Below are 17,910 nucleotides of genomic sequence, written 5' to 3'. Positions count from 1 at the left end.
TGTGTTCTTCCCCTAGTCAGTCCCATCCCCCTACAGTTAGAACACACATTAGGGAACACAGTTAACCCCTTGATCGCCCCCTAGTGTTAACCCCTTCCCTGCCAGTGTCATTTATACAGTAATCAGTGCATTTTTATAGCACTAATCACTGTATTAATGTCACTGGTCCCAAAAATGTGTCAAAAGTGTCCGATCTGTCCGCCGCAATATCGCAGTCCCGATAAAAATCGCTGACCACCGCCATTACTAGTAAAAATTAAATAAAATAAAAAATGTCATAAATCTATCCCCTATTTTGTACATGCTATAACTTTTGTGCAAACCAATCAATATACAATTATTGAGATTTTTTTTTACCAAAAATATGTAGAAGAATACATATCAGCCTAAACTTTTTTAAATTGGGATATTTATTATAGCAAAAAGTAGAAGATATGGGGCCAGATTCACGTAGCTCAGCGGATCTATAGATCCGCTCGATCTACGTGAATTAAGATCCGCTCCCGCAAGTTTAGGAGGCAAGTGGCTAATTCACAAACCACTTACCTCCAAACTTGCGACGGTGGATCCTAAATCCCCCGGCGGAATTCAAATTCCGCGGCTAGGGAAGTGTACTATTTCAATCAGGCGCGTTCCCGCGCCGATTTAAATGCGCATGCGCCGTCCGGGGAATTTCCCGGCGTGCATTGCTCCCACTGACGTCACTAGGACGTCAGTGGTTTCGACGTGAGCGGTACTTGCGACGCGCGTGTTCGTGAATCGGCGTACGCAAACGACGTTGGAAAATTCAAATTCGACGCGGGAACGCCAGCTATACTTAACATTGGCTGCGCCTGCTAAAATCAGGGGTAAGTATACGACGGGAAAACCGCTACGGAAACGACGTAAGAACACTGCGACTGGTCCGCGTACGTTCGTGAATTTGCGTATCTCGCTGATTTACATATTATTTATCGTAAATCAGCGGGAACGCCCCCGGCGCCATTTTTAAATTGAAAAAAAGATCCGACAGTGTAACACATTGTAACACTGTCAGATCTTAGCCCTATCTATGCGTATCTGATTCTATGAATCAGGCGCATAGATAGGACCAGTGTAAGTCAGAGATACGATGGTGTATCTGTAGATACACCGTCGTATCTCTTTGTGAATCTGGCCCCTTGTGTTTTTCTTTTTTTTTCTGAAATTGTCACACTTCTTTTGTTTATAGCGCAAAAAAAAAAAAAAACCCAGAGGTGATCAAATACCACCAAAAGAAAGCTCTATTTGTGGGAAAAAGAGGATGTCAAATTTGTTTAGGGTACAGCATCGCACGACCGCGCATTTGTCAGTTAAAGCGACACAGTGCCGTATAGCAAAAAATGGCCTGGTAGCCAAATCTTCCGGGGCTGAAGTGGTTACCTGTATATCCCCTGTCTTACCCATTCTGATGCTCAGTTTGAACTTCAGCAAGTGTACTTCACCAGGTCTAGATGCCTAAATGCATTGAGTTTCTGCCATGTGATTGGCTGATTATCAATTTGTGTTACCAAGCAATTGAACAGCAATTGAACAATTGTACCTAATACAGTGGCTGGTGAGAGTGTATATATATATATATATATATAATGTGTGAAAAGTGGAAAAATTCTGCGCTCACCCTAATAGTAATTAAATAATGTGATAAAGTGGTGAAATTTATATAAATATGTGAATGAAATTAATAAATGCAGCAAACTTAAAGATTAAATACTTAATCTAAAAACAATATATACCGGTATATACCGAAAAAGATGTGCAATTATCAAGAAACATGTGATCAAAAATTATCAAATAAATGGGATAATCATATATATATATGATAACAACCAATGATTAACCTTCTCACAAGATTAATCATTGGTTGTTATATATATGATTATCCCATTTATTTGATAATTTTTTATCACGTTTCTATAATTCTATAATATATATTGCCTGCAGAGCAACTAATGATATTAAATCTTTATTTGGAAGGCTTGGATTAATCCTTATCATCCTGTAGCATTACAGAAGATAACTTCACGTTACCTTCCCAGTTCAGACTACAGAAAAGAAGGCTGATTTTATGACATAATCCCATACGTAGGAAAGTCTCAGCCAACAAGGGGTCAATGTATTAAAAAGTTATATATAGCAAAGAGAATGACAGAGCTTAACCTCCGAGAAAGATTTCCAACCTAAAGTTAATGCAATGTAATTAGTTAAAGCTTCCTTGTAACTGGTGGGTTGGGTGTTAACTCATCCCAAGATACATTGCAAAAGTACACTCTTAACAGATTTGCTGTCTAGAACGTTAGCCACTCACTCCCAAGGTACATTGTTAATCTTTAGTGAATGGGAAACAGTTGGAAAGTTGACACTGACCTGTTTCATTTTTGTGAAGCCGATGAACACTGGTCCTTTTTCTTGTGATACAAATGCCACCGATGGATTTAGGAAAAGCAAAACTCTTGAGGAATGGGATAAATGCACTTCATCAAGCCATCCATCCTGTGCATGGTTTAGCCTGGACAGATGGCAAGCAAGTCATCCTGACCACTTTACATTTGCAAAATGAAGAGCCAGAACTTGGCAGCTCTGTTGTGATTGGCCAGTTTGAACACGTTCATGGACTGTACTGGGGTCCAGTAACAGACATTCTGGCTCTTCTGGCCGTTCAACACAAAAAACATGTCACTGTTTGGCAATTGTACTACAATCCACTGGAAAAGAACAAGCTGGTTGTTTCTCAGACATGTGCTTATGGTGAAGCTCTACCCATTCTTCCACAAGGTTGTATTTGGCACCCGAATAAGGATATCTTAATTGTTTTAACCAAAAGGGACATTACAGTTCTGTACTCTGTGTGCCATAGCAATAATAACGCTAAGGCAGACATTACAGGAGGCAGTGTGATTCGGTGCGCCTGCTGGACTAAAGATGGCAGTCGGGTTGTGGCAGCCATGGATGATTCTCTTTATTCTTACCTATGGAATGATGACAACAAAACATTAAGTCCATGCTCTTTTTGTCCTGTGTTTAACATTGACTCTACAATAGTTGCTATTCAGCCCACTGTTGACTACCAAGTTGTGGTGACCGCAGAAAAAAGTTCTACCAATGTCCATAAGGAGCTGGATGAATCAAAGGTGCAAATGTCCCTTCTGAAACTAGATGAAGAATTGACAAGAAACAATAGAAGATTGTCTGTTGATTCAGGGAAATCAGAGCCGGCAGACTTTTTGAGGGTCTCTTCATTAGTTCCAGCAGATATATCCCATATCCTTGCCAGACATCGTAAGTCTGATCCTAGTCCCTTACTTCACATGAAACAAAAGAGCATTTCAGTGGAAAGTAAGCCAGAATTGTCCAACCTTGTAATTGTGACCTTCGAGAAAAACGCTACAACCACAAGAAAGGTATCCCTACCAGGTATCTCCACCCCGGATATATTAGTCCTAGACTCCCAATGTGAGAGAGCTGCAGTATCGTCCAACACCTCCAACCTAGTGTTGATCTATCCCATAGCTCCATCATGTATGCCCAACATCCAACAAATCAAGCTTGAAGAGACTGAACGAGCCAAAGGTATATCTTTTCTTACTGATACTATGCTATTAATTATGGCTGGAAGGCAAAGATCTGGTGATATGGTGTTTCTGCCCATCTCTGTTTCTGAAAAATACACGGTCCAGTTACTAACAAGGAAAATAATGCCAATTGAATATATACCATCAAGGTTAAATTGTGATCAAAATATTATCAGTGACCATTTCAATATCACGGCTGGCAATAAACAACTTGGTGATGACCACAGTGTGAGCAAAGAGTTCTGGATGCCAAACCATATGGGCAGTAAACCTCTACGCATCAGACGGAAACTGAGAGAAATTGCCCGGGGGACCAGCTGTGATCCAAGCCCAACATCGAGTCTAGATGACTACGATGAAAATAAATCATTGGCGGAATCCTATAGTCCAGTAACTCTTGAGAATTTTCAGACTGAGCCAACATCCCCAAGGGCTTTGAAGGTCAATAGCGGGACAATGAACAAGACTTTCTGCAGATTTGTGTCTCAGAAGCCTTACAAAAATGACTCAGAACAAACACAGGACTTTATTGCAACATCTATCAATGTTAATGCTGAGGGAATTATGAACCCCGGACTCGAGGCTCAGGCAGTAGAGTCAGAAGATTCAAAAAGCTACATTAAGATTTTGCCATACCCATCATCAGAAGATCCGCCTTGTGTATCAGTTACTCTTCAGGTATGCATTGTGTTGTTGTTTTTAAAAATCTATATCTATACCAAGAAATCTGAATTCAGTACAAGAAAATGTTGCCTCATGAGTCAAATGAATCTGCAACATTTTCCTCTAGAAACTTACTAGTGGATTTTTAACTAGATGAATTAAAGTGTAAGTACATCTTTACCAAAAAAGCACACTATGCTGTCTCATATGGGTATAGCAGCATAATGTGCTAAATCTGGGTCAGCACCCCCTAGTGCACAGGTGACAAACCCAAGGCCCGCAGGCTGAATCCAGCCCTCCAGTCCATTTCATTTGGCCCTCGCACAGGGGCGTAATTAAAAATCACAGGGCCCCATAGCAAAATGTTATATGGGGCCCCCCCCCCCCACAGCTGCCCTAGTGTCAATGCAGCGTTGCCTGTGCCCCATACAGCGTTGCCTGTGCCCCATGCAGCGTTGCCTGTGCAGAGGAAGAGGCAAGCTGGCTGGATCAGCAGAGAGCAGGATTGCCCGCTGTAATAGCTTTCATTTGGATTTCCAGTCTTCCCGGGTCTCATCGTCACATAGTCCCACCTCTTGGCCCAACTCCTTTGATGACATCACATGTCCCGCATTGGACCGGCGTTCTGTCTATCAAAGGTGCCGGGCCAAGAGGTGGAGCTATGTGACGTGAGCCCCGGGATCACTGGAAGTTCTAATGAAAGCTATTACAGAGTGCAATTCCGCTCTCTGCCGATACGGACAGCTCGCCTCTTTCTTTCCTCTCTCTTTCCCTGGCTGGGAGACCATGCCGGCAGTAGGGTTGCAATGGATCAAAAAACTCACGGATTGGATCGATCCTCGGATCAGGAGTCACGGATCGGATCATTTTCGGATCAGCAACATTGCCCCCACATTAGTAATACTAGCCACTAGCCAGTAGTTTAACATTGCCCCCCACATAGTAATAATAGCCAGTAGTTTAACATTGCCCCCACATGACATTATTAATAATAGCCAGTAGTTTAACATTGCCCCCACATGACATTAGTAATACTAGCCAGTAGTATAACATTGCCCCCACATGACATTAGTAATACTAGCCAGTAGTATAACATTGCCCCCACATTAGTAATAATAAATTCAAGGTACATCTATAGCCACTCAGTAGTATACCATTGCCCCCACATATTAATAATAATAGCCAGTAGTTTTTGCATTGCCCAAGAATCATTATTCAACTCACTGTACTTGCAGTCTTGCAGATGCATTCAAAATAGATCGCGGCGTGCGCTCTGGTAGGAATAGCAGAGGGGTGATGACGTCAGCGCGCACCGCCGCCGGGTGTACCAAGATGGCCGACTGCTCCGGAGCTAGGCCGAAGCCGCGGTCTTTCCTAAGGCCACGGCGGGGGTGCGCCACTGCCCTCGCACCTCTCCTGCAGCTGCAAGAGCGCTCCATCCCTCCTCTGGTCCTACTCCAGACCCTTACTTTCTGCTTTCAAGCAATGCATCCAGCTTCTTCCCAGCAGCAGCATAAGGAAAGGGCAATCATAATGCTGATGCGGCCCACGATGAAACTGAGTTTGACACCCCTGCCCTAGTGCAATGGAAAGGAGTGCTCTATTGTTCTTTCTAGCCACTTATGCAACAGCTGAGTATAGACTGCGCATGTGCGGACTGAAAGAACAGCACAACACTCTCTCCTGTGGCGCTAGGGGGTGCTGGTCCCAATGGCTGTTCTGTCTCTACAATAACTTGGGACACAGCCATCATAAACCGCAGAGGGTTTTAAGAAGCTTCTTTTAACCACTTGTCGCTCTTTGAATGACAATTGCACAGTCATGCAATACTGTATTCATATGAAATGTTTATCATATTTTTGAGACAGATAGAGATTTCTTTTGGTATTATGTAATCACCACTGGGTGTTTTATTTTTTTGCTAAACAAACTAAAATAGACTGAAAAGTTTGAAAAAGAAACAAAAATTTTGTTTCTGTTATACAATTTTGCAAATAAGTAATTTTTCTCCTTTACTGATAAGTGTTGATGAGGCTGCACTGATGGGCACTGATAGGCTGCACTGATGGGCACTTATTAAGGGGCAGCACTGATGAAGAGGCAATGATAGGGAGGACTGTTGGGCACTGATGGGCAGCATTGATGGGGCTCTACTGATAATAAGGGCACTGAAGATCAGTGCCCTGATTATCTGTGTACATGTCTCCTGTCAGGACTGCCTAAGGGGCACTTTGATTGACCCTTTACCTTTGGACACAGCAATCACGGAGCGTGCTGAATGCACACCCCAGGGGGCACGTGAGGGGCGTGGTTCTGAGATGAAGTCCATGGACGCCTTAGGGAGAATGGGAGAAGTTTTGCCACTTCAGGTAGGATGTGTCCTTGTAATGATCCTCCTCACAGAAGCCACAGGTGCAGGCAATGCATATAGCAAGGTAGAAAAAAAAAATTCTGGACAGCCGCACTCCGAACAATCGTTGCCTTTATTGGTAAATCAAAAAACAGCACTACAAGCCACAGCAACAACAAACGGAACAGCTTACGCATTTCATACTATTCCTAGTATTTATTCATAGCTTATTATTAAACACTAGGGATCCTCTGGTGGCGGCTATAAGGGGAAACACAGAAATACAGGGATTCAGGCGGGGAGAACTAGAAGAGAAGGTAGCACTATACGCAGACGACACGCTGTGGTTTCTGGGTGATACGTCTGCATCCCTGATTCATCTTATGAAACTGGTCCATACTTTTGGAACCTTCTCTGGTTTTAAAATTAATTGGGACAAGTCTACCCTTCTTCCACTAGACGCACTCTTGGGACCTCTGCCGAAGATTGCTGACCAGATCAAAGTTGTGGATAAATTTAAATATTTGGGCATTATGATCCACCCTAATTTAGATCAATATATTAAACTGAATGTGGAGCCTGTTCTTAAAAAATTTCAGGAAAAAACAACGAGCTGGATTAAGTTGCCGCTGTCCGTCGTTGGGCGCTGCAACATGATCAAAATGATTTGGAACCCACAGCTACTCTAGGTGCTCCATAATGCTCCTATATGGATCCCTGCCCAAATATTTAAGAAATGCAACACACATATATATATATATATATATATATATATATATATATATATATATATATATATATATATATATATATACACAGAGCACTAATATGGAGGAAACTGGTCCCAAGAATTAAATTAGAAACTTTACAGGAGAGGAAGGATTTGGGAGGCTTAGCAGTACCGAACCCATTTTTTTATTTTATTGCGGCACAGCTACAACACTTGGCAGGACGGCTGTGCCCGGAACCCTCGGACCCCACTAGAAACATGGTGGGAGCCCAGGTAACCGGAGATAACCTGATAGAATGTATAGAGGCGGGGGAACTGGGGTCTCTGGACCAGTACCCCACATTTATACTTATAGACAAAATCTGGAATAAAACTAAACAACACCTGCAATATAGGGGATATACTAGCTGGTCACGTATATGGAGGAATAGTAATTACTCAGAACTTAATAAATTACAACATTTTATTGATTGGGAGAGATGGGGAGTAAAGTATATCTCTCAATTATACGATAGAGGGGTACTTAGAGATTTTCAGTCCCTACGTGCAGAATTTGAGCTGCCCAATACGCTCTTCTTTCAATATCTACAATTGCGACATGCCATTTCTGCGCAGGCTACAATATCTATATGGGAGCTTACTAGACCAATAATGCTCATGAAGCTAACTATGGTGCCCTCTAGGAAAGGACAAATTTCGTCCTTGTATAGTGCCCTTCTTGGTCATGCCTCCACGGCGATGACTTTGGAGTGTAGAGCTGGCTGGGGGGATGACATAGGATATATTGCTGATGAAGAGTGGAATACAATACTAGGCAATGTTCTTAAGGTTACATTGTCATCAACTCAGCAGCTAACCCAACTTTTTATTATTCATCGTACATATCGTACACCTGAAAAGTTGTATAAATGGCATAGAAGGGATGACCCATTTTGCCCCCGCTGTCTAGTGGACAACGGGACCCTTGTTCATATGCTCTGGAGGTGCCCGAAGCTGCAGCGTTACTGGGGAGCGGTGGTGGACACTGTTAATAGCATTTGGAACCTTCAACTCCCTATGGATCCTAAACTTTGTTTGTTGGGGTGGTTAGACGAAGAAATGTATATGCCATATACCTCTACTGCAATCCTGAGGACCCTATTTTTGGCTAGGAAGCTAATTGCTAGGAAGTGGCTGTCTGTAACGGCCCCCACATATACAGAGTGGATATTGTCGGTAAATGATTCTCTTGTTAGGGAACAACTTACTTATAAACATCAGGGTAATTCGGGGAAGTTTGAGAATATATGGGGTCCTTGGTTGAATGCCCCAGGTATGGCACCAATGCGGCTGATGCAAAGCAGAACCCCTGGATATAGAGAGTAGAGACCACTAGGCAGGGGTAGAAAGAGTAATGGGAGGGAATATTCAGGGTGCCTAGACATAACGCATCCAGTTTAGGGCTGAAGAAAATAGAGATGCTATATGGATGTATATGTGACTTTGAAGATATGTGAAATCTGTTGTGAAATATACCATGTAATATTTTGTAACGCATTTAAAAAAAAAAAAAAAAGTAAGTATGTGTTTTGTATGTCAGAAATCCAATAAAAAAAGTATCTGATTAAAAAAAAAAACACTAGGGATCATGTGAAACGCGTCAGGTGTCCAGTTTGCTGTTGCTGTAGCTCGTAGTGCTGTTTTTTGATTTACCAATAAAGGCAACGATTGTTCGGAGTGCGGCTGTCCAGAAAAATATATATATTTTTTACCTTCCATGGACGCCTTCCCAGAACAACAGAGCTGCGCTGTAGCCATCGTTCGGCTATAGCGCGGTAAGGAAGTGGTTAAAGGCGGTTTTGGCTTACATTGTTTAAACAGCAAAGGGAAGGTATGTTTCTTTAGGTATATGACAGAATAGTATACTTTTTGGTAAAGTTGAACTTACACATTAAATGTGACTGTGGTGCCAGTAACAACTTCCAATTGTAGGATGACAACAGCCACTCATATTTCTGTATTAGAACAACGTAAGCAAGAACGGACCACTGAACCCAACCCTTCAACTGTTTTCCAAAGCATAGAGGGGTGTGGTTCTGTAGTCCTCAGAGCTAACAAAGAACAATATACAGTACCTGATAATAGTCAGCTGTATGGGCCATATGTGCCCAGGAATGTGAGTCTGGCTTCGTTCCCTGGCTACATATGGTCCTTAACATATATGTGAGCAGCCTATTGCATTAGGGTGTGCACCCCAAAGCTCAAACACACACTACCGATCACTCACCATGTTCATTCAGAAAGGTAAGGGTCTGATAAATACATATTTACCAGCCCCTTCCCTCACTCCTAAAACATTTCCGCAGCAACAACCAGCAGGAGAGGAGAGGAGAGGAGGGAAGACGGAGGTGCTACAAAGGGAAGGAGTAGGGAGCTGCACAGAATGATTAGGGTGTGCCTGGGCACACCCGGCACACCCTCTGTGCACACCTATGGTCCTAAATGTTAGTACCACTCGATGCTTTGTCTAGCCATAGCAGCTTTCAACCTCTCATAGAGTTTTACAGGCAACGGGTCCAGACAGTGTGCCTGTTCCTTTCCACCTACATGAAAATTCTGCATACTTTTGCACAGGTGCTAAACACCCAGTATACATGTGGCCTTACAATGACGAGAGCTGAGCTCCTAGTCCTTTAACTTAATTTATTGATAATAATGTTTTCTCTTTATTTATTTTTTTAAGGCGTCATCAGATGTAGGAAGAGGTGCCTTCAGACTTGTTCTTTTATGTCATGGAAAACTTCACCTAAGGACTGTACGGGAGATCTTTCACCTCCAAACCATTGAAATGATGTTTGGTAATAATTGTATTTATCTGTATACCCTTCTACCTTATTATATTATCATTATTATATTATCATGATAGGGGGCAGCACATTTTCCTAGGTTACTTATCTTATTTTTATAGAAGTTCATAAATTCCATATATAACAAAATTCATTAAATGGCTAAATGCAAAGTAATAAGAAGGAATTGAAAAATATGTGCTGTAGTTAAAGTATATCTAAGGCCCCTTTCACTCATGTAGTTCATTTGTCCGTTTCTGAAGAAAAACAGACATCTATACATTTCTTTGGAAAAATGGATGTAAATGGATGATCATCTGCATCCGTCAACATCTGTTTGTTTAAACTGATCAAAGCTCTATTTTTCTTTCGTTAAAAAAACGTATCGGATAAAAAATGGATGTAAACTAACAAACACTCAATTTTTCATAATTGTTTGCATTGGTAGTGGATGTAAAAAGACTGATGAGAGACTGATGAAAAACAAATGAAAACTTTGTCCGTTTAAAAAAAAAAAAAGACGTGACCGAACTGATGAACTGAACGGTCTGCATGTGTAAAAGGGGCCGGCGCAGCGTATCTGAGATACGCTACGCCGCCGTAACTTACTGTTTTTGGTTTGAATCCTGAAAGAATTTGCACCGTAAGTTACGGCGGCGTCGTGTATTTGTCGCGGCGTAACGGCGCCTAATTCAAATCGGCGAGTAGGGGGGCGTGTTTCATTTAAATGAAGCGCGTCCCCGCGCCGAACAAACTGCGCATGCGCCGTCCCTAAATTTCCCGCTGTGCATTGCGCTAGATGATGTCGCAAGGACGTCATTGTTTTGACGTGGACCTAAATTACGTCCAGCCCGATTCACGGACGACTTACGCAAACAAATTTATTTTTTTTAAATTATACGCGGGAACGACGGCCATACTTAACATTGAGTACGCCACCAAACAGCAGCTTTAACGAGACAACGTAAAAGAATGCGACGGCCGCTCGTACGTTCGTGGATCGTCGGAAATAGCTAATTTGCATACTCGACACGGAAAACGACGGGAACGCCACCCAGCGGACGCCGAAGAATTGCATCTTAGATCCGAAGGCGTATGAAGACGTACGCCTGTCGGATCTAACCCAGATGCCGTCGTATCTTGTTTTGAGGATTCAAAACAAAGATACGACGCGGGAAATTTAAAAGTACGCCGGCGTATCAGTAGATACGCCGGCGTACTCGCTTTGTGGATCTGCCCCACAGTTACCAGTTACCCAATAGTGCAGTTACAGAAGGCTGGACTGAAAGTGTAAGGGCCCTTTCACATTATCGGATTCCTTACATATCCGCTTGTTCAGCGGGGATCGCTCCATTGATCCCGCTGAGCCAGCAGATGACAGGGACCGACCTGTCAGATCTCCGCTCTCCCCTATGGGGGGACCGTCTGTCTGTGTTCACCCAATCCGATCCGCAGACAGATGGAAAAATAGGATTTTCCTCTGTCTGCAAAATCGGAACATAGCGGGGACAGATGAGATCGGGTGTCAGCGGATGTTCATCCGCTGACACCTGCTATCCCATAAGGGGTAATGTATGTCCGTATTTCATCCGAAAACGGATGGATGAAATACGGACATACTGTCCGCATGTGTGAAACTCTGACTCCGCTAAATTCTGATTCATACACCTGCCATACATCAGCTGTGTCTAATAGAGACAACTTGTCATGAATATGCATCATTTTTGTGTATATATATATATATATATATATATATATATATATATATATATTAGGGCTGTGCAAATTAACTTTTAATTAATCGATTAATCTTTAATTTTTTTGATCGATCAAAATCTTTTTGATCGACTAAAATTCTTTTGATTGGTACGCACCTCTCCGCCGGCTTCCGGGCCTTCAGGGAGTTTTTTCGGAGATCCAGTAACGTCACGGACACCGGCGGGGCTTGCCGTGTCCATCTGAAGGGCTCCTTTGCTGTGCCTTCATATCTGCATGCCAGCGGGACCTTACTATCTGCCACACGCAAGGGCTGTTACACTTCCCTCTATCACTTCCCTCTATCAACCTGGGATTCTACAACCATCCACTGATAGTTCCCTTCATGGGACATCTACATGCCGACGGACTGATGTTAACCTCTCCTCATCTAGATTCAGCAGTGGTATCGTTGTACACATTTTTATACCAGTATCACACTTAGCTACATGTTTTTATGACTGCTTTTGGTACCGTTTGGTATTACTCGCACCATTTTTACAGTTTATGTAGCTACATCGATTTTATCTCCAGTGCAATATTTATTTGGTTACCTACTTGAAGACTATAAAAGTTTTAATGCTATTCCCATCAAGCGCTGCCTTTGTGTGTTTTTTTGTATCCTGCTATCCATTTTTCCAGTGGTTGGTAGCTGCACCGGGAAACAGCCTGCAAGGAGATCAGCTAAAAGTAGTTGGATCTGTATGTGCGTTATAATTAATCAAAATTAGTCGATTAATCGATAAAAAAAAAAAAAAAACGATTAATCGAACAGAAAAATTTTGATCAGTAACAGCCCTAATATATATATATATATATATATATATATATATACACACACACACACACACATTAGACCTGAAACTCCATCATTATGGATGTCTGTCTAATCTTGTTCTCCATTTTAGGTCAGATTTGAGCCCAAACTTTGGGCTAAATTCGGACCTGAAATGGACCAAAAGACGCACAGCATTCCTGTGCAAATCACACCAGAGCCGCTGCGGAGATATGTGAACCGGCTTCATAGAGAGAGGGTCACAATCTCCTGCTATTGCGAATTAGATGCAGGGAACCCACATCCAATTCACACTAGTGTGAACCAAACCTAAAGGGATTGGAAAGGAGGAAATTAAGCGCTGGCTAATGCATTGATGCCCGAGTGCTTTCAGACTGGGGCGGTGCGTTTGCGGGATGTTAGAAAGAGTCCTGCAAGCAGCAGGTTGTAGTTACATGCTTCTCCAATGCAGACAATGTCAGTATCTTCTTCTGCTGATGGGTGGAGTGTGCAGGAGCTGAGCGATCACATAACAGCCTATGTGGAGCAGAGCTGTAGTACTGAAAACAGGAGAAAACGTATCTCTGGAAGTCTGTAAAGCTTAACATATACTATACAATTTGTACAATCTTTTAGATCTACCATCAACTATGTAGTGCAAGAGCCTGCATGATTGAATACAGAGTGATCGGATAGATAGGAGTGTCCTCTTATTATATAGTTTTGGTAAAACGAAAGGAGATTGTACAGAGTATGTCGATTGGGATGTATAGGATATGACCACCTTTATACATCTAAATTTAACTAGTCACACTTTCAGTGGCGTTAATTTTTAGTGGCACCCCAAACATGAAAGCAACAATAAATTTTGCTGGATGCAAAAATGTGCAACAAATGTGGTAAAACACACAGTAAAAACCATGCAAACTATAACATGATAAAAAATCCCCAATGAGCTGCTTTGCATTTATTGACAATAGGGCAGCCCATTGAAATCAATGAGCTGCCCTATGCATATAGCAGAAAAATTACACCCAAAAAAGAAAGCTCCGACTACGCTATGAGAATGGGCCCTGATCGTGTTTTGAATGCTTATAAGGGCAGAGGAGGGACCAAGGATCCCTCCATAAACAGTACCTGTCACATGTCTATTGCTGTCACAAGGATGTTTACATTGCCTGTAAAGGCTTTTAAAGTGTCGCCTATTGATAGTAAAGCTTACATTGTTTGTTGCTATTGCACGGGCGTGTGCAATTTTAACAATTAGCTTAACCGTAGCTTCAACTGACAATTGTGTGGTCGTGCAACGCTGCACCCAAACAAAATTAAAGTTTTTATTCCCTACACATAGAGCTTTCTTTTGGTGGTATTTGATTACCACTGCAGTTTTTATTTTTTGCGCTATAAAAAAAAAGTAAATTTTGAAAAAAATAAAATAAAATAATAATTTTTACTTTTCGCTATAATAAATATATAAAAAAAAAAATCTTCATCAGTTTAGGCCAATATGTATTCTTCTTGGTTTGCGCAAAAGTTATAGCATCTACAAAATAGGGGATATAATTATGGCATTTTTATTATTAATTTAATTTTTTACTAGTAATGCCCGTGATTAGCAATTTTTAGCGGGATTGTGACATTGCAGAGGACAGATCGGACACTTTTTTTTGGGACCAGTGACATTTATACAGTGGTCAGTGCTATTAAAAAAAAAATACACTAGCAGGGAAGGGGGCGATCAAGGGGTTAAAGCGGAGTTCCACCCAGAAATGGAACCTCCCCCCCTCCAGTGCCACTATCAGGGAGAGGGGGAGCAGAAATCTGTCAAATCCAGGTATCTGCTCCCACTTCCGGACATAGACCAGAGAACTACGCAATGTCCAGCCCCTCCCACTCTCCCGGCTGTCTTTTGGGAGACACACAGGTCCCAGAAGACAGCAGGGACCATTCTGATCACGCAGCGCGACTTGCTTCACTTCCAGTTTCCCCTAGTAAGGATTTTGGCGCCTGCACCCGGAGCCGAGGGATGGGTCGGCTTCGGGTGAAGACATTGCGGGCACCCTGGACAGGTAAGTGCTCTTATATTAAAAATCAGCAGCTGCAGTATTTGTAGCTGCTGACTTTTCTTCTTTTTTTTTCAGGTGGAACTGTTTTAAGTGCTCCCTAGGGAGGTGTTTCTAACTGTGGGGGGAGTGTACTGACTGGGAGTAGAGAGAGATTGCTGTTCCTGATCACTAGGAACCACAGATCTCTCTCTCTCCTCCCCTGTCAGAATGGGGATCTGTTTGTTTAAACTAACAGATCCCCGTTCTGGTTCTCTGTGGAGCCGACGTATACCTACGTACAACTTTGCGGGAACCAGCCGACCTGCCACAGTATAATGAAGGCGGCTGGTCGGCAAGCAGTTAAATTATGTCATAATTGGCATCTATCTACTCTAAATAACAACATCTTTTATATTTTACAAAAAAAAAAATAATAATGAGTCATGTATTGTGTTTTCTTGCAATAAAATTCTATTTTTTTTAAAATTCTTTTGAAAAACTGCTGCGCAAATACCGTGTGCCATAAAAATGTGTAAAACCCACCAATGTATTCTGTAGGGCCTCTGCTTTAAAAATAAATATAGTGTAGCGCTACCCCCTCAGGAGCCGCTGATTGATTTGGGATTGGCGTATTAAGTTACCTCTATGTAGTGTCTAGGGGTGAAGGTAGTGAGCAGAGCAATAATCGAATGTCCAGGCTGTAGATGAAGTTTTCGAATGCTTTATTTTCCTAGTCCAACTCGACCAACACATCAACTTGAGGTAGACAGGAAAGGTTGATGAAAATAGAATAACTTTGCAGTATCAGACTTTGGATAAAGAAAGCAGTCCTGCCTTCTGTAATTGTATCAGTGTCGTCGCACACCCAAGCCAGAATGGGTGAAGTGCCACTGGATAGACCTCTCTCACCGGTCTGACAGCCAGAGCGCCACTTAAAGCGGGGATTCACCCTATAAACAAAAAAAATTTTTTTTTTCTTCTAGCATAAAATTAGGCATAGTAGCGCGAGCTACAGTATGCCTGTCTTGATTTTTTTAGCCCGGTACTCACAGTGCAATCGTACATTGAAGATTCCGACTCCCCGCGGGGAATGGGCGTTCCTATCCAGACGGAGGATGATTGACGGCCGGCTCTGGCACGTCGCGCTTCTCCGGAAATAGCCGAAATAGGCTTGGCTCTTCACGGCGCCTGCGCATAGTCTGTGCGCAGGCGCCGTATAGCGACGTGAAGAGCCGAGACCTACTCCGGCTGTCTTCGGGGGGGCGTGACGTGCCAGAGCCGGCCGTCAATCATCCTCCGTCTGGATAGGAACGCCCATTCCCCGCGGGGAGTCGGAATCTTCAATGTACGATTGCACTGTGAGTACCGGGCTAAAAAAATCAAGACAGGCATACTGTAGCTCGCGCTACTATGCCTAATTTTATGCTAAAATGTTGCTATGGAGGGTGAACCACCGCTTTAAGGTTGCTGGGAGGAACAAGTCTCTGCCACAGACTTGGCTCTGATTAAAGGATGAGACCTCTGCCACAGGCCTAGTACTTGGTAATTTTGAATGGTCGAGCGAATCCTCCCAGTAAATCACGTTAGGGTCACCGGTTGACAGTGTGAATGCACCTGTCAATGTCCGGTCACCAGATCCCTGATGGTTCGTTCAAGCCCTTTTTGATCACCTGCCTCCGGGTTCTCCTCAAGCCGATCCCCCACCGAACAGCATACAGCTTGGGATCTTCTCAGTAGAAGTGGGGACCCAGTAAGTCACTGGGGCCCCTTTGTAGCATCAGTTGCTCCAGGCTATGAGAGCCCAGAGTCAGGAACTCTGCGTAGCACGCGACCCTAGGCCAGGAGGGCCATAGTGGTGGGGCCCGTGATGTGCGCACACCCCGCAACAGAAATACCCCTCCCCAGCATGCCCCGTGAGGGCAAACTCCTCCAATTGGCTGCTGGGAAGAAACGGCTCCGCCTGGACCCCTCTGGCACCACCTGCCGCCCAGAGATGAAACTGTATCCCTGGAACGCAGACTGACCCACAGAACAATCCAGATTTGGCGATAGCCAAATTTACCAAAATCAAGAATGAGAGCAACATAACTCTCCCATTCCCCCACTAAATTTAACATAGCGTCCTTACTGAAAGTAAAGGGGCGCTACAATAGTATTTGGGGGTTATAAGTAATTTTTTTTTAGCAAAAAGTACTGATGAAACAAAAAGTGCCAGAAAAATCCTGGTCTGGAAGTGAGATGGATGCAATAATTGTTCTAGTAATCCTCCTATATGTTGCGTTTTGTATTATTTCTGCAGACACAAAGTGGGTCGTCCTGACAGAAGATGGCGAGGGCTTTGCCCCAGTAATATTCAGACCCAATCAAGAAGTTATGATACGTGAGGCAAAAGATTCCTTATCTTCCGCCACTGAGTCTACTGGATCTACAGAGAAAAGGCAGTAATGTGAACTTGATGTGATCCTTCAATTATGTTGTACGCTGCCGCTTGCTGTGAGGAGACCCTGAAAACATGTGTTGTCCACAGAACTTGAAGAATAGCATGTTTTAGTAATTAGGAAAATGATGTAGTCCTTATTTTGCTACACTTTCTTTAAAATGAATATTATGCAGCAGTTATCTATGGCCACATGTGAGGCTTGTTGTCACCGAGCCGGTATTGGAGCAGTTAAAGGAGTTGTAAAGGAAAAAAATGTTTTGCCTAAAATTAATGTCTGCAAGGTAGACAGACAGAATAGTGTAATGATTCTGTTAAATACCAATTAAATTCCTTCATCTATATCACCTCCGGCATTCAAGTTTCTGTTCTCTCATTCACTTCCTGGTTTGCGGCGCTCGTTCATGTAAGAACTAAATTTCCCAGTATGCATTGCGACACGCCCAGTAATTCACACCTCCTTGAAGTCTCTAACACGTAGAGAGCGTCCTGCCGCACAGATGTAGTTCCCAGGAGGGGGTGAGCACGTCACTGACCACCGCAGTAAAGCCTCCCAATCACGGTGGTGAGTAACAAATCAGACAAGCAGGAAGTGAACACAATAGAGAAGAAATAGAGCAACTTCTGAGCAAAAACAAACAAGCTTGGTGCTTGGTGTAGAACTCAAGTGGCCTGCAGAGAGCCCTAAACTCAACCCTACATCTTTGGGATGAATTGCTTCTCATCCAACATCAATGCCT

General features: G+C 42.9%; 1 protein-coding gene across 1 annotated transcript; it reads left to right on the top strand.

Moving 5' to 3' along the window:
* Nucleotides 1-2,269: 2,269 nt before the first annotated feature.
* On the top strand, nt 2,270-17,466 carry LOC120936280 (WD repeat and coiled-coil-containing protein-like). The gene is made up of 3 exons (XM_040348512.1): nt 2,270-4,268; nt 10,056-10,170; nt 17,033-17,466. Exons 1-3 carry the CDS (start codon nt 2,439-2,441, stop codon nt 17,176-17,178), a joined length of 2,091 nt encoding a protein of 696 aa, XP_040204446.1. The 5' UTR covers nt 2,270-2,438; the 3' UTR covers nt 17,179-17,466.
* Nucleotides 17,467-17,910: the final 444 nt, after the last annotated feature.

Source organism: Rana temporaria, chromosome 4 (assembly GCF_905171775.1).
Source record: "Rana temporaria chromosome 4, aRanTem1.1, whole genome shotgun sequence".
Taxonomy (NCBI): Eukaryota; Metazoa; Chordata; class Amphibia; order Anura; family Ranidae; genus Rana; species Rana temporaria.
The sequence above is the reverse complement of the archived record's forward strand: the minus strand, read 5'-3'. Positions and strand labels throughout refer to the sequence as shown.